The following is a 21,398-nucleotide window of genomic DNA, read 5'->3' as shown; positions in this document are numbered from 1 at the left end:
GAAAAAACAGATATGTTGACTCCTCAGAGGTTCCAACCAGACTGAACAGTGAGTTACAACCACCTTATGTCCACACCCACTCAGGACAATCGACTTCAGCTGCGATGAAACCACAGGAACATCCAATCACAGCTAATCAACAGAAGCTCCAGGCAGACTCTGGCTGTAACAAGCTGTCATTATGTTTAGGTTTATATGTTATTATTTTACTGGTCCAAACTGCTTGAAATCAAATTGGAATGTATGTGGCCCCTGAACTAAAAGGAGTTTGACACCAATATACTAGAGCATTATTTGGGTTCCAGTGTTAATATAATGACAATGATACAGTATATTGTCTTACAAAATAAACAAAGTCATTTTATAAAATGTAGGGCAGAAATGTGAAAATGATACTGTCTTTGTGTTCTCATAATACCTCAGAAACTAAGAGTGCTTGTGTCTTTTTTGTTGGATGTGTGTGTGTGTGTGTTTACAGCATGTGTACCTGAGGCAGGCAGGTCTGGTCATCCAGGATGCGGAGGATGCCATGAGGCCTGGAGGACATCAGCTCCAGGCAGGAGTGGAAGTTTTTGAGTTGCATTGGGTACCACTGGATCTGTTCTGCACTGTACTCCTCCTGCAAAGAATAACAACAAGACATCTACAGTTTCAACTGTCCTGAGTAAATAAAAACACAATATCCTCAGGCAACAAACATGGTTGAAAATGAAGTCAAGGCAGATGTATCAACACCTGCGGTTTCTCGAATAGCCACGTGAGGCTGGCCCCAACAGTCTGTCAAACCCAAAAACCTATGAATGTAAAATGTCTAACTTTAAAACACAAAATAACCATTTTTATTGCCTAATTTCCCATTCATAACAACTATACAGGGGGCTGAATCTTTGTTATTGCAAAACTCACTATAACAGTTTAAACTGTATTGAAGCTTAAAATTATACATAACAAAGGGTGTGGCCATGTTTAATAACAGGTGGGTCAGTGCCATCTATCTGTGTGGAATTATCAGTTAGCGCAGTTCCTGGGTCACAAGGTGCACATTAAATAAAACATATTTTCTGACATTCCTTGGTGGCATTTAACTTGACAAACAGTAGTAGCTGTATCCTTGGGGTCACTCTTCCCACAGCTCCCTTTATATTATCCTGGTCAACAATGATTTTGTTACCTGGAGATGTTCTTTTTTTTTTTTTTTTTTTTTTTTTTACCTAAATCAGGTACACTAATTTTTAATCTAACAACAAAATTCCTCCAGTGTACCAGAAATCAAGTCAATTAAGTCATTATCCAATTGCAGTATATCACACTGCTGTTTTAGTTTTATAAATTCTAAGTGGACACATATAACCAGTTGCTCTGATGTTAGTTATTTAATATATAGTTTCTCAGGGTGTTTAATCTCTATTTATGGTTTCTGATTAAATTTAAAAGATTGGTCTCTTTTACAAGAAATTAACATATCTATATACTGGAGCAAACAACACTAGGTATCCTGATCTATCTCAGGCCTAAGACTTTGACGCTCTGGGTTTTTTAGCTAAATATCTCATATGTCTCAGCTAGAGGTCAGAGTTGGTACATAATGATCCCCACATTTCACTCAGAAATAAAACAAATGTTCCAGATGTTTTTGGAACATTATTATCAGCTTGCATATAATTTAAAAACTAGCTACTTGGTGTCACTAACCTATAAACTTATTGTCTTAACCCACCGACCTGTTCCTGAGCGATCACTGCCTTGTTGACAAAGTGCTGCAGCTGCTCATTGGCAAAGTTGATGCACAGCTGTTCAAAGCTGTTCACTCCCAGGTCCTGCAGAGGAGCACAGGAGTATTGTGAAGTCTCATCATGCCTTCTATTTTCTACTCCAGATTTTTGTCTAGGCTGGACACCAACCTCAAACCCGTAGATGTCCACTATCCCCACGGTGCTGTCCATCTCTGTGGGACTCAGCCAGTCATTGATCTGCTCTAACAACCAGTCAAACAGCACTGGTACAAGGCTTTGGCAATGGCATCTCTACAAGAAGGAAGAGGAGGTACAATTACATTAAAACACAAAAACCCTCCCCAGTTTACCTCACATTAAGATCACCTCACCTGCCATGGGAAATGCTACCCATACAACTGTATTATGTTTCCTGAGTTTTTAGAAAATGGCAAAAATGCACAATTGGAAAATGTGGGATCCACTGTTTTTCCTAAAGTAAATTACCTGATTAACTAAAATAGCATTTTTTTTTTTTTTTTTTTAATAAGTGTAAGAAATTATGAATTGGAGATATTGCATGGTTTGCTAATGTCACACTTCTTGTTGATCATGTTGGTACTTTCTTCACTGTGGAGGCTAACATAGGTCACACTTTAGCCATAAGTATGTAGCATTAGCAGAGAGCTAGGTTTGCTAATGCTAACATGAGTGGTATAACATTACACTACAATCAATTCACACATTGTAGATATAAAATAGATATTCATGTAATTATGTAAATCTGATCATATACATTATATATGTATTTCTGAGCTTTAGGATAATGTATAGCTGCTTCTAATGTGTGGTACATGCTAAAGCTAATTGCTAATGTTAAAGCTAATTCCAGGAACTGCATGTTTTTTAGAATGGGTAATATGCAGAGACTGAATTTATCTATGGGGATAATACAGGGAGTTAACCTTTGACCTTTTAACCTTTTTAACCCTTAAAAATACACCTGATAAGCAAATTTCCACATTCCAAATCTAGACAATTTACTTTAATCCAGAAACTTTAATCTGCAGGTGGTACAAGGATTAAAATATGACTAATCTTCAGAAAATGTTCAATATCTGTCCGAGCTACTTAAGTGCAATTTTCCAGTTTGATTGATAATACACACAAGTTCTAATTTAATATACATGGTTAAACATGTTGGTTTGTGATTTGTGTTTTCAACATTTGTGGACACATTCTCACCTGGATTCTATGGCACTTTCCACAGACAGAGGGCAGTAGATCCTGTCGTAGGTGGTCTCCTGTGGATGACAAATCTGGTCACATGTACAGGAATGTGAATGATAAGGACACTTCACTGGTGCACTAAAGCTTACTGACAGTGACTCTGTGTGTGATGACAGTCTGCAGAGCCTCAGAGGAAATCTGCAGTAGGGAGCCCACCCTCCTGGCTTCAGCCTCACTGAAGATCCGAGCCACTTCGAATGACTCGCTCTGAAACAAAAACACCAGGTTTGTTTCCTCCAACACCTGACAGGTTTGAACGGCCTCTTCCTTGTGACCCTCACCTCATAGGAGCTGAAGCAAATGTTCCCGAGCTGCAGGATGGAGGAGAGGATGGCCCAGATAGTGGAGATCTGTTCAGCATGCAGACCAATGGTTTCAAAGCACTGCACTAATAACTGGAAGTCCTGCTTATCTTGTTTCCCATTCATCTCACAGGCACCACCCTACAGGAGGACAAGACAAGAAAAGAACATCCAAAACATCCAGTGCCTACTGTAGAAGTGAGGAAAACCCTGAGATGGAGAGTTGGTGTGTGATTTACTTGGTTTAGGTAGTAGTAGGTCTCAGCACCCTGCAGATAGAGATCCTGTTTGTCCCAGTCATTCATACCTGCCAGCAGCTCGTAGAACACATGGTAGTTCCTTTCCTCAACGGCCTAAAATGAGAAGCTCGACAGTTACATCAGCTGAATTTATGACTTCAGATGAGTGGGATTTTATCAAAAGTTCACCAGATTTTAATTAATGTGAATTCTTTGTATGAAATATTCATTTGGCCATTCTCCATTTACCACTTCTTGATGCCCTTGGTAACCAATCAGAGTGCTTGCTACATCTCAGTGTAGATTTGCATTGTTTTACCTGCGGTACAAAGCCAAAATAGCCATAGAAATGCTGAATGGAGAATCAGAATGAAAAAGAAAATGAAAAAGCTAAAGATTTAAGAAAAATCATTGGATAAATGGACACACAAAAGCAGTTACATTCCCATGTAGGTTTTTTTGGAGCCAGAAGTGACCATATCTGGACAAAAGGGGCAGAACTAAGACAACACCTGACATAATATGCCTACATATATATATATATATATATATATATATATATATATATATATATATATATATATATATTATATATATATATATATAAATTTTTTTTTTCCCTATGGTCACTATTCAGTTTAACACTTTTTCTAATACATTAGCAAATTAGCACTAAATGTACACTATGTAATTTCTGCTGCTTGGGTTCTGTCAGTCAATTAAAACATTAGTACATTTCTTTATGTGTGTTACTCATCATGCATTTGATAAATTGTCACTGATGTCGAGAGCATCATTAGCTTGGACAAACAAAATCTCTCAATGTGATATTACTGCTGTTTGGTAAAAGTTAACCAACAAAGAACAACAATGTGTTAAAGTTGGCATTGGTTTATGAAAAACAAAGGATCACTGAAGTCATTGGAATATGTTCCTCTTTGAACCACAACAGCATCTACCAAATTTTATAGCATCACATTAGATAATTGAATATTGATCCATCAGTTTCCCCTGGCAGGGAACTGCTAGAATGGCCCAACGGGCCTGAATAAGAGTTTACACTGTGGAAGTTTCCTTTAATAGGCTAAGATGGCAGAGCCTCCAGACAATCCCTTTTCCCCAAAACAAAAGCAACCAATCACAGAACAGTAAAAACAGGGATAGTTTTCTAAAAAATGAGAGATCACACATCAGATCACAAAATAATTTATAGGTTAGAAATTGTTGAAACTCTCAAGAAGGACTTATGTATCCAGGAACAAATCTTAAAATCAGTTCAAACCAAAAAGATTTGACTCTCTTCATGCTGTCTCTTTGGAGCACACAGCACTCTTCACTCAGTGTCCTCACCTGAAAGACAACCCTGGACTTCTCAAGGAGATATTTGGACAGTGAGGTCCCTACAACAACCCCGCTGTCGGCCCAAGATAAGAGATGGTAGACAAACAAAACAGCTGTAAACCATCCCAACAGGGGCAGCAGAGGGTCAAACATCAGAGCTTAATTCTACAAATGGTAAGTTGTTCTGGACTCACTGGAGAATGTGGATGTGCAGGTACTTGCCAAAGCGGCTGGAGTTGTTGTTGAGGATGGTTTTGGCATTTCCAAAGCTCTCCAGGATGGGAAACACCTCCATGGGCTAGAGATAACCAAGGAAAAAAGTGGATAACTGAAAGAGCTTGGCCACAATGCGTTAGTATCATTTGTCTTTACAAAATACTCCAATTTTCCTTTTTAACTGACAGTGTCTTATGATTATTTCCTTTATTGAGCTATTTGTCCATTTAACTACCTTCGTACCAATCTTACCTGTCGGAGGTTGTCATTTCTTCCCTGATACATGGAGCTGAGGTAGTGGACTATCAGCTTAGTTGCTTCTGTCTTTCCTGAACCACTCTGTCCACTACACAGAAAATAAAAAAAAACTGAAATAGGACACAGCTTTTGGGTAGATAGACTGTATTCTGTGTTCTCTTTCGCACTATATGCAAATTATGCAGGAGCAAAGTAAATGTGTCATTATTAAAAAGCCAGGAAATATGAGACTAAATTTATACAAATAAAATGTAATGTTAAAATGGTCTCTACCTTATAATTATACACTGTTCCTGAGTGGTGACCTGAGAGTGGCCAAAGGCTGCATCGGCTATGGCGTACACATGGCTAAGGATTAACCAGTAGACCACAGAAAAATACTTAGGCGTTAGATATTGAAGCGACGGAAATCTTTGACAAGAAACACAGTTGTTGGACAAGCGTTTACTCACGGTGGGTTCCTCTGCTGCTCCTTGCCCTGGTATCTCTGTCTCACATCCTCTGTGTAGATATTAAGGGGCTTAAAGGGGTTAATGGACAGTAACATGTTTCCAATATAAGTCTGGGGAAAAAAACGAAAAATATGTACACTCAGTGTGCAAGCAGACTCAAAAGCAGACGCTAAAACACGGGAAAATGTAACAGCTAGCATTTAAGTTCTAACACAAAGAACCTAATGCAGTATCAGTATTTAATTAATCTGTATGCCTCACTGTATAGAAGAAACTGGCATCAAGAGAACAACATTCACTTTTAATATCACTCTTAATATTTGTGAAATGTAAAATAATAATACAGCAACATCTTGGTAAAATGTATTATTGGTGTGGCAAGAAGGAAATACAGTCCAGTATTAACACTAACCAATGTTTTGGTATAAATATTAGCTAGTTTTGAGCCTCTAGAAATGAAGGAACTTTTGTATAAAAATGGTTGCCTATTCCTTAACACTAAATACTTAAGGGCCTGACTACATCCAAAAAACAGAGCCTTTGTTGTCTATAAAATGGAGTTCATTTTGTACTTATTAGAACACTGAAGTGGTGTAATGTGTTATATGTGTTAATTATTGGTCATTACATGATTTTATACATTAGAATATTATTTTTTATTGTCTATTAAGTAACATATAATCCACCAATAGATTGGAGCTAATGTCATCAATATATGATCCAGTGGTTTGAGTCAGTATCAGCCCAATATCTGATATCGGTATGTATGTATCACTGCATCCCTAGTTTCATTTTGCAATGATCAATTTGCTGTGTATTAATATAGCTGCCTACTAAGGAAATAAATAATTTGAGGAAAAAATGATTTAAAAGTTATATTATTGATGATCTCCAATGTCTATTAACTAATTAGATCTAAGTGGTTGTCACTGACCAATTAGAATCAAGTATTCAATAAATCTATGCAATGAATGGAAATATTTTACTTAAATGGCACACTTTTTCATGCTCTAAAAACTGGTTAGATAGTCTTGTGTTTCATATATTATTTAAAAGTAATGTAATAATCTTTTTGTAAAGAGTTAAGGATAATAATCCACTCACATAAATACAGTCACGTTGAAATCTTTTCTTCAGATTCAGAAGAACAGAGCTTTCGCAGACCTCTCTAAGAACAGTGAATAGAGAGGTTGAAAATGCATACCATATATCTGTTTATGTATGGGTAGTGGGAGTGTGCACTTACTCCAGCTGTGATAGGTCCTCCACCTCATCTACCTCTACAGCTCTTTTGCTACCTGGCATCAACACCTGCAAAAGAGAGAGAGAGAAAAAAACAGAAGCAGATATTATACATTTAGATAAATACTATGGACCATATGTGCTCTGAAAACCCCCACCCCTACTTCAAACAGCTCCATGGTGTTTGTAAAGCTGGACACATTGAATTAGCCCTTCAAAAAGTGAATGGTCCACCCCACTCATAACCTTTCTACAGCAGGTAACCAATCCAGTTGCAGTGTTGGAGCAACGCGATAGCTGATATACTGCAATCTCACATCAGCGTGCTGCGCTGCGTTGTATGCTCTATTGTACCAGCACTGACCAGGAAATGAATAAACCAGTACCTAGTCTTTTATGTCCTATTGTCTTATGTACACACCGGCCTTAAGTGATGAAGGAGAACTGATTCCACAGCCTGTTTGACTTTAGAAAACCATGGCTTCTCTTTTCTAAGCTGAAGGTAACATTGTCTGTTGGAGCGAGTTAAATGACCACTATTAACCCTTTGTAGGGCACTCATAGAATACTACCTTAGTGTGTTTATTGAGTATCTAACCATGACTTTATTATTGTGTTTGTGAAATTTTTCAAAATGTTTAATCGTATGTAGACATCAAGGTTACTGAAGTTACCATATTTGGTTCTTTAGCCATAGGTGGCAAAAAAAACCTAAAAACAAAACAAAAAGAGTGTACTATATATATATATAATATATATATATAGATATATATATATATAATATATATATTATATATATATATATATAGATAGTATAGATATACATATATTTTTTTTAAATCAGAAAAACACATTAAAGGTGCGGGAGACTTTCATGACCTAAGTATCACGAATCCCACGAATCCGGAAGTCTTTCTGTGATTACTCACCTGAATCTCTTGCATTACGGTGAAACAATTTCGAAGTGCCATCCACCATGAACAGACCATACGTTACAGAGTCGGGAGGTACTTGGGCATTTTCAGAATTTTGTTGTGACGTGCATTGTGTAAAGCGAAGGCAGCGCGAGCATATGATATTATATAGATGAAAAAAAACACGATGCATAACGGCTGAAACGCAGAAATGGCTGGAGGAATATGCATAGAGGGGAAGGGAGCTCCTGCCGTTTCTGCGTCGTGTCTTTAGCAGCTGCTGCTGCCAGACAGCAGCACGAACCGGCGTTTCCCACAGTGCACGTCGCGACAAAATTCCGAAGATGTCCAAGTTACCTCCCGGCTCTGTTTGTAAACTTATGGTTTGTTTATGGTGGATGGCACGTCGAATTGTTTCACCGTTATGCAAAGAATTCCAGTGAGTAATCACAGAAACACTTACGGATTTGTGATACTTAGGCTATGACTGGAGTTTTACAGATCGCACCTTTAAGATGAAAGGAACATGTATTTTAGAACATTAGAACATCACTTTTAGAACATTACAACAACATAAGTGCTGATCCAGACACCTGTAAACATCCACATTCTCCCTTTGAACATCACTCCTTACATTAGTACCATTACTTCATGGTACCTAACAAAGCAGGTACACTCACTGTTCATGCAGAGGTGGACCTTACAGACCCTGTAGACCACATTGGACCTGAGATTGTTGACTCACTGTCCTCACTTTAATTGTTGCTGTCACTGTCTTGTAATGCATGCAGAAATGACCAAAAATAGTCCCTTGCCCGATAAAGGGTTATGGCTTAAAAAGCCGCAGAATTGCAGTAAAATGAATGACAGCCCCTAAGTAAGTCATTTTTCTCTCTAGTACTGTAAGCCACTACGTAGCTGAGTATCAATAAGCTTAAGAGAATTAATAAAGGACACATCAAAAATTAAAAATGGAGAAAATTACTTCATGCTAAAATATACTTCTCATAATAAATTATTCTATTTTTATTGGCTTTTGGGCTCTTACCTTTGCTCTAGATGGTACAAACAGCAGTGTTTTAAATGAGTATACATGTATATTACTGTGTACAGACAAAAGAGGAAAACATTTCTTGAGATGATTTTTGGGGGTCTTTAGGTAAATAACAAAAGGAAATTAAATTCCTGTTAATTTTTCTTAAATACGGGGATAAATCTGGCTAACAGGAAGCCATCTGCTGGAATACTCCTGCTGTTGCTATTGTCGTGTTAAGCATGTTCAAACTATGTTAATTGTTGAAACAGTGTTAATACCTGTGTGCTGATAAGTCGACTCTCTAGCATCTCCTGAGCAGGGTCTTCTGATTCCCATGGACCCCTGCCATTGTGGGCTGGAATACTCTTGGCCTGTCCCTCGTCATCATAGACCGTCCACTTGGTTAACTTCTCCACTGTCTGGTGGGGCAGCAAGTTCTCAGCACGCAGCCAGTCCTAAAACACAGAGAAGATAATGATTATAAGTACGATTTATTCACTATTTCTATTAATCAGGGGTTTCATGTTGTTAGTATTCATATATCCTCCTGAGACCCAAGTTGAGGTTTTGGTGTTTTCACATTACTTAATCGCCTTGATTGGAAACAGCATGATGCAACAGTTTTCTCAGACACATTATTTATTTAGTTATTTATTTATGGCATGTCCTTTGCGTTGGACTTTTTTTTTTTTTTTTTGTAAACTCTTGTCCACTACAGAGGACAAAAAATGCACTGCTGGGTCTCAGGAGGATAAACCCTTTCCAACAACACAGACTGAGTGATATTCTGCTATTTGAACCAATCCAAGAATTTTGACCACAGTTCAGAAGATTATTTCCCATTGGAACAAATGATTGTAGGTTTTCCCTTGACCTGAAATGTGAACATTTGTGGGCAGGCTATTCTACAGGTTAGAAGCAAAGAAAGGAGAAGACAATTTCTATGTGAACAAAATACAGTCATTTAGTTATTTACTGCATTTCAGGTAAAGCTAGAAAGCAGCACAACAAACCATTCTAAGAGATGGCCAAGACTGATTTAAAAAAAAAAAAAAAAAATTCAATTTAGTGAGGTTAGAGAAAAGGCACTGTCAAAAGTAGAGCTGGGTGGGATAATTGTTATCATATTATTGCCCTGTGCTGATGATGCCTCCTTGATTAACAGTGGTTCTACTCAAACATGGTGGAATCACAGCCTGGTTCATGAAATGATCCAAAGGTTCCAAGAATCCTAATGGAACCAGTTCAAAAACTAGAGCTAATTTGGTGGAAAAGGTGTGATAATGACATATTGAAACTCAATAAATCAACAAATACCTGTGGGTCTCCGCTCATCCGTGGGTTTCCCGCCCAGTGCACCTCTGGTTGGGCAATAGATACATCCCCTCCTCACCCATCAGCTGAGCCACCTCCCTGTCTGTTTCCTCTTCATACAAGGACCGACATTTGACATTAATGCACCTGCCTCTCCATTTGAAACAGGCTGAGCAGTGGATCTGGGTAGTCCAGCTTCTCTTTCTGGATCTGGATGATGTTGTCTGGTTCCTAGAGTCCCCCCAGACAAGGACATCTTAGTCAGATTTATCTGGGAGGGGTCCCAGTTTTCCTCTTGCTGCTTGTAGTACACTGACTCCATCTTGGTTTTCTGAGGCAGCTCTCCTGTTTCGGTCCTCTGTGTTAGTGGATCCCTCTGGACCTGCTGCACCAACACTAGACCCAGGACTCCGGTCTGCCACATCGCCGCCTGATGTTAAACCTCCTGGCAGGGGCTTCTTGATGGATTTAAGGACACTGAGATCTGGTTTGACTGGGAGTACAAGCCTGGCACCTGGTTTTGGGGGTTTAGGCTCAGCTGTTGTGGGTCCTGCTGATGTTTCACTGGAGCCGGATTGAGGAGCCGGTCCTTGGCCTGCCTGCAATGACTGACCTATCTTTACTTTGCCCAGTTTGTTCATTCTTGGAAGTACCACTGCATATTTGGCCTCTAACTCTTTCTCCCCAGCTGGAGCTGCCTCTTCCCCTCCTTCTGCTGCCATTCCTTGTACGTTGTCTTTAGCCACTTCTGAGGAGCTCCTGGTTTTCTTACTGGCTAGACTGGTTTTACTGGCAACTCTCATGGCCATCCTATGTTTGAGGATATTGCCTTTGGATTTCTTGGCTGCTTGTTTCCGTTTGGAGGCCCGAAGAGAGAGCCAGCGGGATAACCCAATAGCCTTTGCCCAAGCAGAAATCTTTTTTCTTAAATTAATGCTTCTTGGCATTTTCTTCTGAATCCAACCAGAAACTCTTCGAAGAGTCGTTATGCTTTTTTTCCGTGTAATTAAACGGTCCTTGACTTTGTTGGCCTCAACATCAGCTGCCTCGCTCTCAGATGCCTCCTCTTCAGTCTTTGCTCTCATCTTATTTGTTTTGTTCCGTAAAGATGCCAACTTAACCTTCCGCAAGAGCATTTTTTGGGTTTGCCCTTTGACTGCTCTTTCATTGTCCTTCTCATCTTTTGCTGCCTCGGGCTCCAGGAAGGCTTTGAGGTCTTTACCTTTGGCTTTCAGAAGCATCATTCTGTTTTGGCCTTTGATGGCTCTAGACAAGGTTGGTTCTTCATCCTGTTCATCTGGACTTACCTCTACAGAACCATCTGTTTCAGTGTTTTTTGCCTTTTGTCTTTTGACTTTCCTGCTGCTGTGTCATCTTTGTTGGTGGTTTGATTTCATCTACTACTGAGTCAGGTTTGTTTCTTTCTGCAGTTTCTTTTTGTTCTTCTTTTCTTCCTTAGCTTTTTGTTTGGCTTCTTTTTCTAATCTCTGCCTCTCTGCTTTAGCTCTCTGTTTCTCTGCCTTCTCTGCCTGCTTTTCTGCCTTCACTGCCTGCTTATCTGCTTTCGTTTTTTTAAACATTTTCTTTTTCTGTCCTTGTGTAAGTTTAGAGCTACGTGGAGTCTGTCCTCGTCGTCTGCAGACTTTGTCGACTGATTTCTTTTCTGATGTGTCCTTCTGGGTTATCTCATCTTCACCCTCATCGCTGATGGCCGACTCAGATTCTTCAGCCTCCTCCTTGGTTTCCTCCTCTTCTACACTGCATGCCACTGCTTCAACATCAGAGCCACTTCTTGATTCCCCTTCCTCCAAAACCTCTTTGTCAGATTCTTCATCTGCTGTCTGTTCAGTTTCTCTTTCTGAGTCTGATGCCTCGGCCTCCTCCTCCTCCTCACTGCTACTCTTTTCACTCTCCTGTGTCTCAGCTGACTCTTCATTACTACCCCGCTCCTCCTCCTCCTTCTTCTCGTCGTTACTAGTTTCCTCCTCCGTCGCCTCCACGGAGCTTCCTTCATCACTCTCTGTTTCCTCCTCCTTCTCACTTTCTGTCACTTTGTCACTACTCTTGTTTTCAGGCTTAGTGGGGAGCTTGTTGTTGATCCTCCCTGGTTTTGTCGTGGACACATTGACTTTGGTCGTCTTATTTGCATCCCCAGTAACTTTACTCTCTTTCTCGTGTTTAATTTCTGATTTACCATTTGCAGTTCTTCCATTTCTCAACTGTCTCCCTGTTTGTTTCTCAGGCTCTTGCTTTTCTGCAGGTTTCTTCTTATCTTGATCTCTTTCTCTCTTTATGCTCTTTTTTATTCCATCAGTCTTTTTGTCGACCCGAGTTTGAGAATTCCCTCTTTCTTTTTGCTTTCCATTAGACCCTTTAGAGGAAGTCTGAGATGTTTTGGATCCATTCTGTCTCACATTTTTCTGATTTTTTTCTGCCTCTGCTTTCTGCCTTATGGGATGTGCCCTACCTTTTGGTTTGGCTGGTGACATTTCTATTAGTTCTTAAGCTTTGAAATTACCTAAAACAGAACACAAATCATGATCTTAATCAGCAACCTTCAACCAGTTGAGACCATATCATGGAAAATGCCAGTTTAAATTGTACTTGAGCAACATAATATTGACATGAATGTGAGTAACTCGATAAAATGGACAGCTAAGGTCAGACGTTTGAGTCCCGTGTCTGTCAAACTCAGTGAAACCTGGTTCTTGGCTCAATCCATCAGCATTTAGACCAGGTTTCACACTGATTCTTGTCCTCAGGCTGAAAACACCCAGGTCAGGACTAGTTCAGCAAAACTGACCCAATTTTCTAAGAAACAGTTGAATTACATTTGTACTTACAGTTGAATTACATTTGAACTTACAATAAATGAATTTAGCAAAAGCAACTCAAAAGTCCAATAAAGCAACTTTCTCTGATCAATCTATCAATGACACTTTCCTTGCTGCATGACAACAACTAGCCTCTTCTGTTTATTACAGCAAACAACAGCTTTTATCTGAAGGTTTAATCTAAACAGCAGTGAAAGGCTATCTTTATGATTGGCCTAAATGCAGTTGTATAGACTGCGCCCTGGGGGGAAAACAGTGAGAGCTCATATCAGTGTAGCTTACCAGGCTTCTCAGGTGAAACCCAGGCATAGCTGGGGGGCTGCAAAGTGCTCCGGCTCGTCCTTAAGAGCTGGTGTCACTGATACAAACCCATGCTTAGGATGAGAACTGACGGGCAGGTACACACCAATATCCCACCCACCGACATGATACAACACCGCCACATATGCAATACACTGCCAACAAAAGCTGACGTGTGGTTTATGCATACACACACTCTGCCCCCATCAACAAAGGTGAACTGGCGTGCCCCGACGCACGCGCTCGCACAAACACAAAGTGCTTTTTTAATAATTCAGCTCACTCTGGCAGTTCATATGGGCAGCTGGTGAATGCTTGGGAGGAAAGGTGAGAGGTGCCGACTGGAGTGATCAACAATAGGTGATGATGGAAGAGACAGGGAGAAAAAGAGGGTTGATTACATTGTTGTTTTTTTGTTGGGGAGAGGGAGATTCCAGTAGTGTGTACTGGAATGTTTGTGACCTCATTTCAAGCCTGGCTAATATCTCAGTAAACCAGGAGTATGTGTGGTAGAAAAGTTAAGAGGTGCTCCTGGGTTTGGAGATTAACATGAAGTTTGCTTAGAGAAGTCATCAATATGCAGCTGATTTACACTGATGTAATCATAGCTTCAAGTTTTTAGATTAGATTCAACTTTGTCATTGGACATGTCACATGTGGGTGCTTCTATGAAACTCGGTTCATTTTGGTACCTGGTGCTTTGTCAGCTTTTTTAGACCCAACAATAAAAGAGAAATTTTGACATATTTCCCCCCAGGATGTACCTAATGATAAAATTATACTTTTGCTCTGAGCCATCCCAAAATTAATGAATTTTTAATTAATTATTGGGGCCGAAAATGGGACCAAAATTGGAACATGAAAAGCTATCTAGGTGTCAGTGCATTTGATCTGGAACACATGGCTTGAAATGGTCTTATATTCCACTATAAATAAAGTGACTGTTAAATTTGATGATCCTAGTGGTTTTTCTAATCCAGACATGTGGGTTGTTGTTTTTTTTTTTTTTTATCTTAGTCTCATTCCAGGTTTGTGTCCACTTGCATTACACGTGGAACCTGCCCATTTAAACACAAAGAAATCGTGAGTGATTTTGCAACAGCAGTCATTTTTGTGAAACACTCTCCCTTGCATATTTACTTTGGTTCCCAAAATGTACCTGTGAGAGAATAAAAAGATATTCAAAAAAATAGTAGCGTGTAATTTTTGTGTAATTTTTACCGTGTTAGATGTAGATTTTTGTATTAAAAAAATAATTTTAAAAAATGTAAAAATGCATTTTATTTGAAAAATAGTTTCTCTTTTATCTCAGTAAATATTTATTTTTTAAATAGACCCAAAGTGCTTCCAAACTTGCTTCATAACATTAGTCTACACCTGGTTTGAATTTTTAGCCCCCATGTCCTGTTTTTAGGTACTAGTTTCATAGAAGCACCCATGTACAAGGCAACAAAATGCAGATAGCATCTAACCAGAAGTGCAAAGCAGCAGGATATTGTGATGTAAATATACAAAGGTTGAATTAAATGAGTATAAGATGGTATACCTAACACAAAAATACTGTCTTAAAGGCAAAAAATCAGACTCCTTTATATTTGGAGCAAAACCTGGAGTAAATATTTTTTTTTATAACCTTGGAAACATTTCTAATATTACACCATTTATCTCTTCGTCTAATGCACTTAAACAAATGCAGGCTTTATAATACTTAAGCTGGTCACTTACAACTCATCCAGGATGCAGAAATCTGCTACTGAAGACCAGGCTTGGATCACATATGGGGTTTTTGTAAACTCACATCACTGTTTTCTTATTTGTTATAGAAGTAGATTTAAGTTTGGGCTTCAGTCTCTTGTCTTTACAACACTCTGCCTGAGGATTTTATGCTGTTTTAAGTCTTGCCAAACTCGAATTGTGCTATATAAAGCTGAGCAGAGGTGACCGGGTTATATTTCTTTTAAGTGCTACAGGCAGTTTTATTGTGTGAATCTAGAAGGATTTTGTATTGAATGTGATCCAGGCTTTAGTAAAAGGGTTTGCGTCCAAACAAAACATCACCAGGTGCATTGAGAGGGTCTTCTCCGGTTCCTGTTCCTAGTGACCTCATCCTCTGAGTCTGATGTTCACACTGGTAGAAGATGTGGCAACACAAGGGGATGTTGGACTTGATGGTACATGTTTTCATCTAAAATTGAACATTTCCTGAGATTTGAGAATATGAGAACAGGGTAATCACACTGGTACATACAAGGGATGTAAGAAAATATTGAAACCCTTGAGTATTAAGATTTTTGTTTTTTACATTTTGTGAAATCATATTATCAAACATGCTGAATTGTTTTGTGTTTAAGATGTCTTCATGCTCCTACGCTTGCATGAATATGTTGGAGTTTGTGCTAGCAGCCACGTTCATATTAGCAAACTCCATTTTCCATGATAAATGCATGAACACTGATTTCTATGTAGAGCACTAAGTTTTTTTTTTTTTTTAAGCTCCGAAATCTTTATTCTTACTCCTGAGTTCAGCCTCTTCTGCTCCTCTACAGCAGCAGCATTAGCTAACATTAGACTATGACTGCTATCAGCTAATGTCACCTGATGCTCAACTCCCAGCACAAAACAGATTTTAACACAAACTTTGCATGAGAACATGAACATGCATTAATCTGAGATATTGATCCTTTAAATACCTGGTTTGCAAAGATTGTTGGCAATGGCTAATTTTGCATCCTTACGCCCCTGACCAGTAGATAGCAGTGCCGTAATCAATGTCAAGCTATTTACTGTTGTACTATGTTCTGCTTATTATGACAATTTTCAAAAAAAAAAAAAAAAAGTTTGAATTATAATACTTATCAATACATTTTGGTGAATACTACTTTATGTTATCTTATCTGACTGACTGGTTTGTCTGTTTACCAATAGTATTAACATGCGACCTGTGGGTCAAAAGCAGCATGTCAAAGCTGGATATAAAAATGTTTAGAAAATACAAGCAGACAAATTTGTGCATTGGTGTGTGGGACATTTCATTACTGAAGTACTCTCAAAAACAAATGAGATGGAAATATTTCTATCAGGAATAATTCACTGATCACAGATATGTATGTTTAACCTGTGATTTCATTATATTCCCGAACTTACCAATTACAAAATACACTGGTGAGGGTCTCTGGGGTGGCTAGTGTCACTGTAGTAAAAGAGCAGAAAAGAAGCATTAGCGAACTCAGGAGTGGGCATAAGAATTTTTGTAGGCAGTCATCTATATAGAAATCATTATATTCTAGGTCTTATGATGGATACGGGGAAAAAAAGAGGGTTAGCTTAGCAATCATCAACACCGTCCATCTCCAAGTACAAAACAGACTCCAACACATTAGTCTGAAGTAAACACATACAGTAAGCATGTGGAAATCATCCATTCTGAACCTTTTTCAGGGTTCCTACAAGTTTCTACAAGTTAAATTTAAGACTTTTTAAGACCTTTTTAAGACTACTTGTGACAGAATTTAATGGCTATTTCACAGCAATACTAGTAAAAATTTATGACTTCTAAAATTTAGGAAAATTTATTTACTTCAATGTCTTGATTCCCATTGTTCCGAGTCATTTCTCACCAGGGAATGCAAAGTTAGCAATAACTTGCTCCTAATTTCACTATAAACTAGAAGCACTCGGAGAGCGCAGACCTCCGCCAAGGCTGATCAGTGGCCCCCCTGTGGGCCCCCCCACCCCCAATCACCACCAAAATTTAATAATTTCTTCCTTATCCCATTTCCAACAAACCCTGAAAATTTCATCCAAATCTGTCCATAACTTTTTGAGTTATGTTGCACACTAACGGACAGACAAACAAACAGACAAACAAACAAACAAACAAACAAACCCTGGCAAAAACATAACCTCCTTGGCAGAGGTAATAATCGGGTTGAAATGGGTGGAACTGAGTAGATTAATGTTACTTTCTTTGCAGCTTGGGCATTTAACCGACAATTTAAACACAACACAGCAAACAAGTTTACGGCAACATAACTTAAGACCTACCATTTAAAATTTAATACCTTTTAAAGACTTTTTTTAAGGTATTAAATGCAGATTTGTAAATTCAAGACTTTTAAGACTTTTTAAGACCCCACAAGAACTCTGCTCTCTATATATAAAAATAAAGAATTTTCCTTACATTGAAAGTCTGTTCTCTCCAATATCTACATGCATAAAGTTATTTCCATGGGACAAATGGAAGCTATAGGTGTTTTCCATTAAATTGATGATGGATTATTATTATACATATATATTTTACATTTTCCCTTTGTGAACTAAAAAAAAAAGTTGATATCATGAAAACTTAAAAAAACATTAAGCATTGCAGAAATGTTGCTGTACTGATAAATAGCAAGTTCAACCAAACACTTATGGCATAATTGTGTGAACCAATAACCTTCAAGAACTTAATAAAAAAACAATCAAATAAAAAAAAAACCTATAACGGCCATATTAGATGGAAACAACAAGGACGTAACCCTATGTAATGAGGACCTGCAGAAAGAAATGTAAGACAAACTGCCATATGATCTAGATCTATATTTTGGTCTGAGGGGGGGGGGGCAAAAGTGTCAGCTTCAGGTTTTGTCAAAATACCTATGATGAATATGAGGTACTCAGTCAGCAGCTCAGGTAGTTATTGAACAAAATACATCTAAACCATTATGAAACAGGTCTTAATAAGCAGTGGATGGTGACACGCATATATAAACATACATTTTCAGTTAAAGTCTGCAGTACATCCGGATGGAAATTCATATTACAATGCTTAGTCTAGAGGAAATCAACACTTTTCTGCAAGATTTAAGCTTGCCATCAAACTATGAATTAAGTCAAACATGAACAGTGATTCTACAGGTTTGAGCTCAATACAAAAGATGCAGGCATCCACCCCTTATTTTATAGCTCATTTAACGTCTTCAGGTTGCACATTATGACGACTCATCTTACAGGGTCATCCTCACACAGAGCTGCTGCTGTTAACGGCCTCAGCCTCAACCAGGTCCTCAGGGAGCTCAGGTTGCAGCGAAGCCACCGTGGCTCGAGGCAATTAGTGGACAAAGCGTCTCATTCTATAATGGATGATCAAAACTCTTGGCCGCACATGTATGACAACCGATCCCTCCTTTATCCACTTCACCAGAGATGGCCCGGCTGCTGTGGCTCGGGATAATAGCTGGTGTTATGGAAGAAGGCAGAAACTGAAAGAGCACCAAGTTCTGGATGGAATATACTCAAAGGGTCCAAAAATGATGGGTTGCGAGTCTAAATGTTATGGCTTTTTTGCGGTTTTAGTCAACCATAAAGACGCTCATAAACCGTTCCACAAGAAAAACATGAACGCACTGAGGAAAAATCAAAACAGACACATTGATTCTTGGCAAAAAAAAACATGTAATTATGCACAATAAAACTGTAGTGTGAAGTTACAAATCAAAAAAACAAAATTAGAGTTCTTGATCAATTCACTACAAAAATATATTCTAGGGAGATACTAAACCCAGCATTCTGAGAGACAGTACCAAAATATTTCCTAAATAGCAGCCAACCCCAGTTAAAACAGGCCCACAGGTACAGTCACATACATACTGTATATATTAAAAAGATTTTACTACAATAGCTTACAATTACATTCCTAAATTACATTATTCTTTGCTGGTGTAAAAAAAAAAAAAAAAAAAAAAAGTGTACATAATTATAAAAACCAAACCCTATAAAAAGCTGTTGCCCCAGAAAAAGTTCCGCGATGTGAGCTCCGCAGTAATGGAAGTACCTATGGCTGGTTATGTTTTTTTTATCATGTGATCAGAGTGGACGGAAGGGGGCCGTGTTAGCAGAATGCAAAGGTACAGTACGAGCTATTATTACTCTTTTAATAAATGATGACTTAATAAAAAAACAACAGGAACATCAGTGCATTTAACATACACAACTTTTCACCATCTTTTCTATTTACTTCCAGGGTGTCACTGAGAATATGTTCCCTGTACAGTTTTTCTGGTGTATGGAAGCACATTTCTGCCAAAAATAATTATAAAAAAAATAAATAAATAAAAATTAGGGTAGGTACAATTCTGGACTTATTGCAGCTGTGTTTCCATGTAAATGTCAACTGAATTTGAAGTGAGATGTGAATATAAAATACAAATTAACTGGTTTTGCATAATCACTTCAGTTGTGCCATGTTGTCAGAGGGTGGCGCTACATGCTACGTTAGAAATGGCTGGGACAATAGCATTCTTTTGCCGTTTTCTATCCAAAGCAGCTTAATTTGGTCTCATCAGTTGAAGGTTTTACTGGTTGCTACAGTTTTTTTCTGAAATGTCCAGTAAAACAAAACAGAAATTGTATGCATGCTATTGTTGGAACTTGAAAACAGTGTTCATTTCAAATTATAAGCAATAACGATTCCGAAAAAAAAAAAAAAAAAAAAAAAATCAACGTTGAAGGAATTTTTGCAAATCAGAGGGTGACTTCTCACATTACACCATTTCTATAATTTAATTCAATACTTTTAAAAACACACTACTGGAAAACTGCTGCAACACTGGGTGATAAAACTCAATCATTTTAAATCAGGATATGTTAACAACACAATATCGTAATGGCTTTTTTGTTTACATAGTCAGCTAAAACAAAGAATGTTTATATATTTTGGCGCTTATCACACCAGCTGTTTTAATGCGCTGCCTCTAGACTCCTTCACTGTCATGTTAAATTGTCATTTTCAGACCATAAAAAAGGTTTAAAACACAAATAATCTGCTGGTTTGAGGAAAAAAAAAAACAAAACATCAGGGTTTTAAGTTAAATAATGATTTGACATGTGTAGTAATAGTTATCCACACAGCTAAAGATTGAATATTATGAGATGTTAAGGAGAAAAAATAACTTGACTGTATATTTTAGTCAGGGCCATGTTTTGCTAATTCTTAAATGAAATTAATAGTTAAAATGTGATAAGTAAAATTCTCATCTCTTATTTTAGATTTTACGTTTTGCTACAGTTTCAGTTTTGATGTAGTGTCTAATCTTTTGGCTCATTATCGTCAACATTTTTCCGGCAGAGATGGGCTTCCATAGGATAAATCAGACATTTCTTCAAATATAAGAGAGGCACAAATTACAAAATATTTCCACCATTATTATTCTGAGCTCCTTTGTCATCTACAGCTGGATGTCCTTGTGGTGAGGTGGGGGAGCTGACGGAGCAGAAGCTGCTGGGAATAAAGGCTGAGAGAATATCTGAGTGTGTGTCGTCCGTGGCAGGTTCAAGATGCTGGTCTGATGCTGTGATGGACTGCGCTTCCGGTCACATGTGAGGAATGTGCTTCATGTGGCTTTGGGTTCAATGGCTGTGACCGAGTACAGTGTGAGTCTTTAGGCACAGGTGGTGTCTCTTCCTTCCGCCGACTGTCTTCAAAAACAGCCTCGTGGTGCTCAACAGCGCTACTGCCGAGGGGCCCCTTCAGGAGGTTGGCGGTCTCTGAAGCAGGGGCTGATGTGAGCTCAAAGTCAGAGGGGAGGTCAGTCACTGAGGCGAGGGGTTGGGGGTCAGTAGTGGTCGTTTCTGTAAGACGTGCTGCTATAGGCCTGCAGGACGCTTCGTGCACGTTAACGAGTTTACTGTGAGGAGACACAGCAGGAAAACGTTACAAACAAACAAACAAACCTGTCAGATCTGTAGCCCTGTTGAACCCCTTTGTTAAAGGGGTCATATTTTGCTAAACCCACTTTTATTAGTCTTTGGTACATTTATTTGTGTATTTGGACCCTAAAGGTTCATAAAGTTTGAATTTGAACCCTCCAGGTGCTGCAAAGTTATCTTTATATTTATTTTGGCAAAAATCGAGTGGATTTCTACAACCCGTTTTAATTCCTGCTTAATTTGTTATGCCACAACATTC

At 38.5% G+C, this 21,398-nt stretch overlaps 2 protein-coding genes across 2 annotated transcripts in view; both read right to left on the bottom strand.

Moving 5' to 3' along the window:
• The window catches only part of myo15b (myosin XVB), a 53,116-nt gene extending 41,466 nt beyond the window's left edge, over nucleotides 1-11,650 (bottom strand). The window contains 20 exon segments of the mRNA XM_030163496.1: nucleotides 488-619; nucleotides 1,722-1,817; nucleotides 1,902-1,999; nucleotides 2,002-2,024; nucleotides 2,958-3,016; nucleotides 3,096-3,209; nucleotides 3,284-3,445; nucleotides 3,544-3,657; nucleotides 4,894-4,957; nucleotides 5,079-5,182; nucleotides 5,353-5,446; nucleotides 5,632-5,706; nucleotides 5,811-5,920; nucleotides 6,915-6,978; nucleotides 7,057-7,121; nucleotides 9,281-9,457; nucleotides 10,320-10,378; nucleotides 10,381-10,440; nucleotides 10,443-10,596; nucleotides 10,598-11,650. Of these exon segments, the coding sequence (XP_030019356.1) occupies nucleotides 488-619; nucleotides 1,722-1,817; nucleotides 1,902-1,999; nucleotides 2,002-2,024; nucleotides 2,958-3,016; nucleotides 3,096-3,209; nucleotides 3,284-3,445; nucleotides 3,544-3,657; nucleotides 4,894-4,957; nucleotides 5,079-5,182; nucleotides 5,353-5,446; nucleotides 5,632-5,706; nucleotides 5,811-5,920; nucleotides 6,915-6,978; nucleotides 7,057-7,121; nucleotides 9,281-9,457; nucleotides 10,320-10,378; nucleotides 10,381-10,440; nucleotides 10,443-10,596; nucleotides 10,598-11,560 (2,787 nt within the window). The 5' untranslated portion in view covers nucleotides 11,561-11,650.
• Nucleotides 11,651-19,147: 7,497 nt separating this feature from the next.
• Nucleotides 19,148-21,398, bottom strand: part of llgl2 (LLGL scribble cell polarity complex component 2) — a 41,215-nt gene continuing 38,964 nt past the window's right edge. The window contains 1 exon segment of the mRNA XM_030163387.1: nucleotides 19,148-21,117. The gene's annotated coding sequence lies outside the window, so the exon portion shown is untranslated.

The sequence above is a fragment of the Sphaeramia orbicularis genome, chromosome 19 (genome assembly GCF_902148855.1).
Source record: "Sphaeramia orbicularis chromosome 19, fSphaOr1.1, whole genome shotgun sequence".
NCBI lineage: Eukaryota > Metazoa > Chordata > Actinopteri > Kurtiformes > Apogonidae > Sphaeramia > Sphaeramia orbicularis.
This window is presented reverse-complemented; position numbering and strand designations above follow the sequence as displayed.